The following is an 11,952-nucleotide window of genomic DNA, read 5'->3' as shown; positions in this document are numbered from 1 at the left end:
GCCCCCTGTTCCCCAAGAAGCGGCTGCGGCGTCAAGTTTGCACCCGTCAGTGCGATGGAAGCGCATAGGCGCTGCCGGAGATGTTGCCGGTGTTGCACATGCCGCAGGTTTGGGTTTTTTTCTTCATTCTTTCTTCTTTAAGCCTTTCTCTTTTCAACCTCGCTGATTTTAATTCCATCTAGGGAAGGAAAGGACTGGCAGAGGGTAAGAAGTGCCTTTCAAAAGAAATTAATGAAACCCATGGAAGTTGCGAAACTGGATACTGCAATCAATGAGGTACTGTGCTTTGGGATTCTTTTTGTGTCCCCACTCCCCTGGAAACCTGGGAAACGAAAGCAGATAAAATAATCCGATTTGCGTGTATAGCTGTTAATTTGCTCTACAGTGGTAAAACCATGAGTTCATACTCTGAAATCTTTCAGGGAGTAATAAGTAGAAACTGATTATCAGGGTCTGACCACTCAGAAACCTGTAGATGAGGTTGTCAGTCTCCACAGAACAATAAGGTTATTGCACAATGATACAGGCTCCTGCAAACAGGGGTTTTGCTTACTTTTCTTGCATAGAGTGTGTTTTTGCCTTTACCCCTTCATTCTCACGTTCCTCCCATCAGGGAACACCTCCTTCTTTAACCTCCGTGTTCCTCATTGAGTTTGAGGAGCATCTGTGATAAACAGCTTAATCCTCTTCATTGTGAAACTCTAGTATTATCCCAGTGTCACACTGAAGCATTTCATCCCTGTGGAGGAAAGCTCAGCTCATCGAAGTACAAGCAGTAATAATATGACAGTCATGTAAAATTCAAACATGTGTTAACACAGGAGGAAATTAAATCTTTTTAAAGAGTAGGAAACATAAGTATTCCTCTCTTATGCAAGATTGTTATCTATTCAAGAGGCAGATGAAATGCTGAATCACACAGGGGTTTTATTAGTTGATGTTATTTTACTCCCTTTTTCTCTCTCTCTTCACCTCACTGCTTAGGTCCTGGCTGACTTCATGCACAGAATAGATGATGTCTGTAACCATCATGGGCGAATGGAAGATGTCTATTCAGAATTCAACAAATGGTCATTTGAAAGTAAGTTGATTTTTGCTCGAGAGCGATATACATTTTGTACCTGCCATGGCATTTTGGTTAAAATATGATCAGTGATGAATGTGTAGGCTGATTATTTCCAAACTATCAGCTACAATATCATGGAAAGTCAATTGCAGAAAAGTCAGGGGACTATCTGTACATGCGCAAAATTCATCAGCATCTATACAAACTTTTCTGGCTGGTTACCCATGTGGCTTGAAAAAAGAAGTACTCATTGTAGACAAGGGTTGAAATATCCCATTTAAAATGCTTACTCTGGGATTGAGAATCACTGGAGTAAGTTACCAAGACAGGAGCCTCCATCTCTAGAAACCTTTCAGAGCACAGTAAGAAACCATCTACCGGGAATGACTTAGGGCAGAAGAACCTGCATTAGTGGTTCCCCAAAGGAGGGAAGGTTGAATATAGAGCATAACTGAATAAGCTCTGCCAGCTCTGTCTGCTCTGGGGTGGCTCGTCTCAACAACCTGTGTACTGAGTTCATGGGATTTTTTCCACTGTCAGTGGTCATGGCTGCTTTTGGAAACAGGGAAATAGGAAGTTACAGCACAAAAAAACCCAAATTAAAAAAAAAGAAAAGAAAACAGTTGGAAAGAGGTGGAATCTGGTAGAGTGTGGGATGCTGCTAGTGTTTGCAAGTGGTTTCTGGCTGTGGTAATGCTGTGGGGATGCTGGAGTAGATGACCTCTTCAGGCCAAGTTTTCCTGTGACTCTGGTGGCATTGACTAACAAGCTTCTTTGCCAGGTGTGTCAGCCTTGCTTGACAGAATGATCTGCTGCTTGTGAGGGGATCAGTGGTGATTCTTGTTTGTGAAGAAAGCGCCACTGTAAGGGCACCTTAGCTAGGTATACTGCTCCCTGGGGCTGAGGCAAACGTGCAGACAATGTTTTGAAATGCTGCTCTCACAGGTCTTTATCATAGAACATTTTTCAGAAGGATAATCCAAATCTTTGGCAATAAATGGTGGACACCATGAATCCTTCTGTTTATATCATTTAACGATAATATTGCTCAACAACAGGTATCTGTCTGGTGCTGTATGGAAAGAGGTTTGGGCTCCTACAGCAGGATGTAGAAGAAGAAAGTCTGAACTTCATCAAGGCTGTAAAAACGGTATGGAAGAGTCTTTACAGGGGCCGTAGTGATTTTCTACCCCTACTGTTAACAAGAAGGTACCGGCAGAGAGAAACTCAAGCTTCTGTGCTGCGTGTGTATTGGCAGCCTCGCACATCTGAAGTGCCACTTAGATGTGCACAGTTAGTCCTGCACATCCAGATGTCTCGTTTATGGGGGGAACAATGCTGTCATGGGGACCAGGGTGCTGCTGGAAATGGGGTTGTCAGCTTGGTTGGTTAACTTTCCTCTTGCTCTGAGACACCTGTTGTGCAACACTGCTGTTTGTTGGGCGGGACTCGGAGCTGTGTGGGATCATGCAAATACGCTGCATTTGGCAGTTAGTCATTCCTGCAAGCACAGCCGCTGTGCATTGTGCGGCAGCTTGGATTGCGGTGATAAATACCTGCCTCATTTTAGCCATCTTAAAGATAGGCGCCTAGCCTAGTTTTTTAGCTCCATCTGTTGTCAAGGGAGAGAGGCACTGCCAAAGGGTGGCGTGTCCCGTTCTGAAACAGGTGCCTAAAATAGACAGGATGAATCTTCCACTGGAGATGCCTCCTGTCCTCCACTGGCCATCCCTAATTTTTAGGTGGATATGGTCTGAGTAGGTTCAGACCCATCCTTTCTGTCCAGGATGGAAAATCTGCCACACTTGTGAATTCCTGAAAACTATCTCCTACTTTACAGCCTAATTTTGTTCAGAGATTGCAAGCAGATAAATTCAAGAAAGATTTCAAAAACTCTTTCTCCACCACAGATGATGGCTACTTTTGGAATGATGATGGTGACCCCTGTGGAACTTCACAAGGGTCTGAACACAAAAGTCTGGCAAGCTCATACTAAAGCATGGGATGATATATTTAAAACAGGTTATTGTTTTAAACACAATTTCTCTCCTTTCCCTTCATCTCTGTTTCCTGCTTGGTGGAATTAAGTTTCTTCGTACTTGCTGCTGCCCTACGCTGCTGTTAATAGCTGCCTTCAGCACAGACGGAGACACCTTTGCTGCAGCTAACCACAAACCTATTCCCAGCACGGCAGCACTGTTTTCTTATGATTAACACTTAGATCCGGTTGTGGGGCAATGCCTGATCCTCAGGAAGCCCCAGAAATTTGGGAGCAAACAATGTCATTAGTCCACTTTAATCTGTCATGAGAGTAAAGAGCCAGAAAGTGTATAATCTCTTTAAAGGCAAGGTCTGTGAGTGAGAAAAGGGACCTCCCTCAAGGGGAACTCAAAGAGAGAGTTTTTTCTCAAGAAAAAAGAATTCTACATGCAACAACAAAAGCCAGTTTGCTTAAAAAAAAAAAAAAAGAGTTTTCTAAACAACCTGGAATATAGTCGTAAGTCTTAAAAACAGAAGCAATTTAAATTGTAAGATATAGTTTGGCTCTTTGACAACATTTCTGTCTATTTAAGATGAATTGGCTCTCGAGGTTACAAAAACTACTCTAACTCAAGATATGAAGTTAAGTTTATATTTTTCAATATTTTGCAAGACAGTGACAGTTATAGCTAAAGATTAAGAAAGATTTTGGCACTTGGATGATTGTAATTCTGAGTGATATATTTCTCTTAAAGGACTTGGTACTTCAGGACGATTGGTCATGCCAGCCACGTGCACTTAGTTTATTGCTTCTTAGATTATAAGTTTTAGGAAACACACTTTAAACCAGTTTTGTTCAGACAAACCAGCCTGGCACCTTCACTTGACATTAATAGCTCCTTCCTAGGAACTGGTCTTAACAATTGTGATATTCATGAGAAAGAGTGGCAAAATTTTGTCTTCTATATTTAAAAAAAAATAGCATGTCGAGATTTGGCATCTATTTTTGCCTTCCTCTAGTAAACCAAAGGCTTACATTTCCCCTCAGGGAGTCCAAGTGCTAAGTCTCTTTGATTTTCTTTATCACCTTGACCCCCTTTGAAAATCCAAGCTAATAAATTTTACACACTTGTATTTCTGTTTGCTAAATATTTCACTCAATGCATCACTGATTTCCTTTCCTGATTTAAGAAAGCAGAATTCCTAATCGTTTGCAGGAGCTCCTTCTGTTCATAAGTGATTTTTGTGACTGATTTTTTTTTGCCTAGTAAGTGGAAATACCATTATTTATTCTATATAATGCTCATTGAAAAAAAGAGCACAGTTCACTATCTTCTTTCAAAATCCTGCATGTGAGACATTTTTAAATTTTTATAATATTTTTAGTGATTTTTCCATTAATTACCTCCTGCTCCTTCCTCCTCAGCCAAAAAGTCAATTGACTGTCGACTGGAAGAGCACTCTGCAAACCCTCAGGAGGATTTCCTGTGTGACATCTACTCGGGAGGACAGCTTTCCAAGAAGGAGCTGTATGCTGCCATCGCAGAGCTCCAGATCGCCGGAGCTGAAACGGTAAACCTGACTTTCCAAGGGCTTGTTAAAACCAGCATCCTTCCAACTCCCTGCTTGCTTCCATCACCTAATCGCAACATCTGGGAGTGAGCCAACCCTGTAGTTGCTTCAGTGACCTAATGCAAGTGATGTTTTGCCTGAAATCACTAGATTCTTTCTTCTCCTAGAGAACAACCGGGATGGCTCATAATGCCACAGGTTTACAAAATATCCTAAGGCAGAGACCAGCCATAAACGTTGGTTTGAACTTTTGACAACTTCTTGTTTCTGTCACCACAAATGGAGACCTTACCTTTGGTTTTGGGTTTTTTTTCAGACGGCCAATAGTTTATTGTGGGCTTTGTATAACATTTCACGCAATCCACATGTTCAGCAGAAGCTCTTCAAGGAAATAGAGAGTGGTTTGGCTGCTAAGGAGAGTCCAAGTGCTGAGAACTTGAAGAATATGCCTTACCTCAAAGCGTGTCTGAAAGAATCCATGAGGTAAAACGCTCAGTAATTTGCAAAGGGCACAATGATCACAAAGTTTTTTGCCAGTTTTTACCAAACTTTGATAGATACGTGATGAAAAAATGCTGGAAATGTAACCCATTTTATTTCTTTCACTGTAGATTAACACCATCGGTGCCGTTTACCACTCGCACTATCGACACAGAAATGGTTCTGGGAGATTATGTACTGCCCAAAGGGGTAAGTAAATTCATTTAACTTACTAGAATGTTCTGCCATTGATTAACTGTCCTCTAGACTACTGAAGTCAGTCATATTTCAGTCTCAAAACAACTTTGCCAAAGGACGAGTTCCAGGATAAGGTTTGAGGAATTCACACCAAGAATTCCCATAATCTGAAAACTGTACCCGCCTGCACGGCGGCTGGATTGAGACAGAAGTGTTTCGGTGTGCTATTTCACAACAGTTTTTCAAACTTTCCCATGATTCTCTGAGGAAACTGTGACCTTTTCTGTGTTTGAATTAATCTGCAGAGAATTACACGGCATCTTCTGAGGAAACTGCCTTGCCTTTTCTGTTGCCTTTATTTTATTTCCTGCCATTAACAAGCAGATTCACGTGGAGGCTCTAAGTCAGTTTGTAATGAGACTCTCTCTATTGCTTTGTTTACAGACAGTACTGATGATAAACAGCTATGCCCTGGGTTGCAATGAAGAGTATTTTAATGGCTGGACTCAGTTTAAACCAGAGCGCTGGTTTCAGAAGAACTTAATAAATCCTTTTTCTCATGTTCCATTTGGCATTGGGAAGAGGATGTGCATTGGGCGCCGCGTAGCAGAGCTGCAGCTTCACTTGGCCCTGTGCTGGGTGAGTACTCTGACGGGGCGTTCTGAACGCATCGCCTGCTGTTCAGCACTGGGCCTCCTCGGACCTAGCAGCCAGAGCGTGCTAACGGAAATGTTGGTGTTTCAGCTCATCCGCAAATACCAGATAGTGGCAACTGACGACAAACCCGTGGAAACCCTCCATTCAGGAACACTGATTCCCAGCCGGGAGCTTCCCATTGCATTTCACAGGCGATAAGGTATGTGCATAAAGGTCTCCTGAGCACTTGAGACTTTTCTTTGAACCTCATTTAGAACTTTCATAGAACGGTCAGTGTAAGAGTACAGACATTTTTCTAAACTGTATTCTCACAATGTGAGATTTCCTAAATGCCATCATGTTTTGATACTTTTAACAGAATATTCTATGTACTAAGAAGACAAATTTTGTAAAGCTTATGGCTCTGAAGTTAGCTCTCTAGTTTTAAACTCCAAGCGAGCATGTCTTCTGTGCATGAGGCACATCAACAATGGGGAAATCAAAATGTATATCCAGTTGGTGAAAATAACAGCAATTATTTTGTTATAACTTCTCCACTGCATTTCTAGAAGATAGTTCCTGAAAAATAGCATTTGATTTTGAGCATCAGTGCACAGATTAAAAAGCAAATGCCCTAGAGAAGGAACAGTACAGCGATGCACTACTGAGTTTAGGTAAGAGAGCTTGACTTTAAGCAGGAGGACAAAGGGACTAAATCTGTTTGTAAATAGTTGTGCAATGTTGCAACTCATTATACAAGTTTAGCTTGTATTAAAAAAAATTGATTGTAAAAAAAATTTAATGACTTTGCTCACAAGCTTATGCAAATATAAAAAAAGCTTATTTATATAAAAATCTAAATTGGAAAACTGTATGTTTGATCTAGAATTAAGTCCTCAAATTAGAAATCAAGTGACATTTAAGTACTATGGGAGATATTTTTTGGCAGGCCAACACCTCAGGAAAAAATCACCCAGTGTAATCTGAATAAGGTTATTAAGGCCTTTAGCTGAAGTTTGTTCAGTGCTAGTTGCTTTTAAATAATCAATCACTACATAGATTGTTCTTCTCTTTAATACAGCTTGAAGAAAGTAAATGACAACCCCGCTACTGCCTTCTCTGAAAAGACGTACATTGACTGGGCAGGTCAAAGGCTATGGTAACCAGTGGAGAAACTGCAGCACATGTCCCTTGAACAACTGCTGGGCCAGAAACAGTACCGAGAAAAGCTCCACCCTGTTTTGTTGGGAAAATGTGGTTAGTTAGTTCAGCCGTACTTAGCAGTGTTAAAAGGAAAGAAAAATACCATGCACGTTCAGATACCTGTACAAATATCCGGAGTCAGTGCAGCTGAGGGGCTGCACAGGAGGGAGCTGGATGATGAGCTGTGGAGTGTTAGGTGTAGTTTTTGTAAGTGCACAGTGAAATTTTATAGCTCAAGCTATTCACCAGGCCATCTTGGGGAGAGCGCCTTTCCAGTTTGTGGGTGTCATACAGGGTACCTGGGGGAACAACACTCACAACTGAACTGGCCCTGATAGCTCAGTTTGAACAGTCAGCTTGAGGGAAAAGGAACTCTCTTAGTCCTCATCAAATAATTACCAGTGTCACGAATGAAACTGAGAAGATGGCAGTCTGTAACCAGGCTAACAACTGGGCTTAAAAATGAGCATGACTGAAGAAGTGCACTTGCCCTAAAGTTACTCCCTCCCTTAATAAAAGGGAAATAAGGACAAAGGTGTATGACAGGATTTATTCCTCATTCCTATGCAGTACTTTTTTCTGAACAGTTGCAGCACTGTGCCTGCCACATACTCTGCTCATACCCATAGAGTTTCATGTGTCCAACGCCCACACGAGCCATTTTATCACCCCTTCATTGTAAACCCTTGGTGGCTTTTTATTGCATGAAAGGCCTTATCCATAAATGGGATCCCTGGAATCCTACCGGTTCTGCCACTATTAAATTATGATTATCCTAACAGGATAGTTACTTCATTAGACGAGTGATATAAAATATATGTTGCAAAGAAACACAGGAAATAAAGTTCCTAAACATTTTGAAGAGGTCTATTTCTTGTGGAGATTTCCTGTATCTAAAGATTGAAGTTCTCACTGCCCTACATGTAATACTGTATGTGAGCTGTTATGGTCTCTAGTTTATTTTTCCCACGATGCAGTTTCAAGTACAGGTTTATATACATGACCATGAATAGATATTTTGATATTTTCATGCTCTGAAATCATACACATTCTTAGCATTTGGTAGTCTGTTGCCTGTGGGTTTGTTTGTTTATTTTCCTCTGCTGTTAGACATGTAAATGGAGCCATATTACAAGTGTAAAGCAATTTGTGCCATATCTGAATCTTTCTGGTCAATTTGGTAATAGTCAATTCTGTAATAAAGATTTCTATTGTTTTCTATAAATAGTCTTCTGTAGTTTATTATAAAGACTTTGTAGCATTACAAAAATCTTGTCTTTCATGGTAACTTCTTGCAAAAAAGTTTCTGTGGTACTTTCATCCTTCTGCTTAATATCCTCAATGGGCTTGAACTTGAAATTTAACAAAATTGTGTTACTTTAATTCAACAGTGAAAATCTTCTGCTTTATGATATCCCCAAACTGCTTGACTGTGTGCTATAATGACACCGTATTTGCAAAGCTCAGCTCCTGGCAGGAGGGTCTGGTGGCACTGCCTGGCACCCAGCAGCCCCAGTGAGGTGGATCGTGGGTCAGGAGGTACAGGGGAGTTCAGACCTGCAGCACAGAGCTGTCTTGCCAAACCCTTTAGCTCCATGAACCTTGCCATTCCTTCAGTCCAGGCAAGCCCTTGCGTTCAGGAATGTGTTAGATTCGTGCCTACAGCCCCTTTCCCGCTGTATAAGCCTATCAAACCTCCATGAGTGCTCATCTTAGGAGACTTTCTGCATCCCTAGCACAGTCTGAACACATTTCTCCCCAGCGTGTACATACTGAGGTCTCCAGGGACGGGGGTGTTATACTTCTCTGCCATTCTGACAAGATAAAATCAATACAAATTTCTGAGGAAGGATGAAAAAGTTTGACCCTTTGCAGGATCCAAAGAAAGGATGTATATAAAAAAAATGCACTGTGACTGGCAGCCTGCTGGTTATGCAAAGAGCAAATCTGACAGTTATCAAAACCACACTGTCTTTGCCAAGTGACGGCTGCCTCTGGCTGAGTGAATGATGGTGTAAGAAAAAATTCGCACAGCGCTATGTCAAAATGTCATTTTTCTGGAAAAAAATCACACCGCGATGTGTAGTTTAGAGTGACTTGAGGTTTGTGCTGCTGAAACTAATCTGACAGCTGGGAGCACTGGGTGCCAGTGCCCGGGGAGGGTGGGCTGGGAGACTGCAGGTGCTCGGCTGATACCTGGGGAGCTTTTGGCAGACTGTGTGGGGAGATCCACCCAGCCTGCTACAACAATAACGTACACTAGGTCTCTCCTTACAGCATTGCGAACTAATATTACTCCACTAGCGTCAAAGGAGTTGTGCCAATATGGAACAAGCGTTAACAGAAAGTCAGGACTATTGCTCAATTCTGGGCAAATCACATTGTTCACAATGTTCTGATAATTTGACTTTCAAAGATAGCCAAAGAGAAGAGGTGTTATCTGGTTGAACTGACCTTGACAACCTAATTATCAGCTATTTTGAAATCCTTTATTGCTTATGTATAGTAAGTCACAGGTTTGTGCTTACTGGACTGATTATTATTTTTGCCTCTTAAATTTGGTGGACTCAAAGATCTATACAGGTGTTGCTCTGAGTAAGGCTTTTGACCAGCTCTGTGCAAGCTGCGGTACAAATGTGTGCGGTCTTCTGGATTTGTAAAAGTACAATAACCACTGACCTGGAACATTTTGTTCCGGAAGCTTTGTAGATTTTCAAGTTCCTGAAGTTTTCAAAGAACTTCATTAATCTGCTACCTCAAAGTAAATGTCCAAAGCAATTTGCCTAGGAAATAAGTAATTATCAAACTCCACAGATAATGAATGACCAAGGCAGACTTTCACATTAAGAAAGCGGTGCGGCTTTCTATTTCTCATATTTCAGTATGAAAACCAGCACGATGCTTCTGAGAGTAATGAATGTCTTTGAAACCTTTTGTCTATGGTCAGCTGGATAAATTCAGTTCCATTCTTTGCTGCTCTGAAATAATGTGCTCGTTCGGAATTACTCACGAAAAAGATGATGACAACACTACTTCCCCTTTATCGTTTCCTACAGTTACACCCCAGAGGAAGATAATTGGATTGTAAAATGAATGGAATCAATTAGCATCCGCACTAACTTTCTCAACAATGAAGTGAACAAGGTTCACCTATGCAGAAGGAAGTTAGTTCTGTTCAGGCTTTAGGCACGTGAGTGGGACTGATACGGACAAAGTTGGAGCCAACTAATCTGTGCTTTTTTTGTGCATAAAGAGAGCCGGTTTTCAGGACCGACATTTTCCATACGTGTCCTGTTCATTAGCAGTTGGCTCTTGCGTAGTATGTTCTGCGTCAGTCTCTGCATACACCTTTCAGTGCCGTGGTTAGATAACAGATGTGTTCTCGTTTGTCTTCTTCCATCCTGGGAAGGGTCTTGGTTCTCGACAGCTAGAGGTAGAATTCATATCTGTGTCAATGCTGACTTTAACTGACAGAGCAGAACAACCCAAGCTCTGAAAAATATGTTCTGCAAAATGTTCATAGCTTAAGTTCATTTTGAAACAAATTTTAGGCAAACAACTGAGCACGTCTTTAATGCTAAATATGTGAAACACCGCATTAACCTCAGTGGGACTGCGTGTGTGTGTGGGGGGTCTGTAATGCATTACCACTTTTCATAAAAGGAGAAAATTTAACAATTTCCAGCATGTCATTTGTGGCACACATATTCCAAATTCATGTAAGGGTTGTAGCTTTAGAAGAAAAAGCTGCCTTTTTACTTCAGATAATTGGAACAAAGGGTCTATTGAGATTGGAACTACATCAGCCTCATTAGTCTCTTATTCTGCATTAGAAAGTTCTTCTGATAACTCGTGGATTGATATACTGTAGTGTGGGTGGCTGCGTTCAATTTTTTATGTGTCTTTCCAGGCACAGCTTGGGAAAAAGTATGAATATTGTATTATGAGTATTATGTTTATTCACTTACATTTGTTCTTGCGTATTTCTGAGAAGCAGCTTTCAACTGAGTTAGAAAATAGAGGGGTGCTAAATGGTTTTGTCACAGAAAGAGCGCACATCCTGACTTTTCTGCCCATACTGCCAACTCTCCGCTCCCTTGTACTGAAGCTCAGGGCTGCCTTAAATCCCTTCCATGCACCGGGGGATAAACCAGAAATACATTTGTTGGCACTGAGAAATGTAAACTGACATGAAACTGGTAACAGCCACTACAGAATCAGTACAATTCTTTGGGCAGGTAAGAGCAACTGCTACAGATGGACACCACACTTGGGATCCAGCTCAATGTTGCAGTGTAGTTTTTTCCAAGACAGCCCAACTCTCCGTGAGAATATTACTGTCCACTCCTTCCTTGTCTGTTTATCCAGAAGTGCAGCAACACCTCATACAATACATATCTGAACCTTATCTTCTATATTCCTATATTTGTCTTTGCTAGCAAAGGAAGAACTCCAATGACTTTCAACTCTTGTCCATAGTTTTTGTCTCAGCTGTATGATCAGTAGCCTGTGGCTTTGGAACAATACGAAAACTCCAGCTTAGGCTGGAGCATTTGGATCCAGAAGGAGTTTTAGAAATATTTATGTTGCGGGGTTTGGATGGAGCTGAACACTCATAGAGCAACTCACCCCCTGACAAGGAAAGCAACGATGAGACTTCTTTATGAGGCAAATTGTTTTTCTCCAAGGACCAATGTCAAAACAAGTGTGGAATGGAATGCATTTTATAATCAGAGTAAATTATACTTTGCTTTCTTGGGCATGTTCCTCAGGACAAGTTCAAACTCTTTGCCCCTAATTGTTGGGAATGAATGAAC

General features: G+C 41.3%; 1 protein-coding gene across 1 annotated transcript; it reads left to right on the top strand.

Annotated features, from left to right (window-relative positions):
* Positions 1 to 164: 164 nt before the first annotated feature.
* On the top strand, positions 165 to 6,151 carry LOC104499916 (1,25-dihydroxyvitamin D(3) 24-hydroxylase, mitochondrial). Its single transcript, XM_010143489.1, has 9 exons — positions 165 to 276; positions 985 to 1,081; positions 2,125 to 2,216; positions 2,977 to 3,088; positions 4,473 to 4,618; positions 4,935 to 5,101; positions 5,230 to 5,308; positions 5,741 to 5,935; positions 6,041 to 6,151. Exons 1-9 carry the CDS (start codon positions 232 to 234, stop codon positions 6,149 to 6,151), a joined length of 1,044 nt encoding a protein of 347 aa, XP_010141791.1. The 5' UTR covers positions 165 to 231.
* Positions 6,152 to 11,952: the final 5,801 nt, after the last annotated feature.

The sequence above is a fragment of the Buceros rhinoceros genome, unplaced genomic scaffold, assembly GCF_000710305.1.
Source record: "Buceros rhinoceros silvestris isolate BGI_N320 unplaced genomic scaffold, ASM71030v1 scaffold40809, whole genome shotgun sequence".
Taxonomy (NCBI): Eukaryota; Metazoa; Chordata; class Aves; order Bucerotiformes; family Bucerotidae; genus Buceros; species Buceros rhinoceros.
The sequence above is the reverse complement of the archived record's forward strand: the minus strand, read 5'-3'. Positions and strand labels throughout refer to the sequence as shown.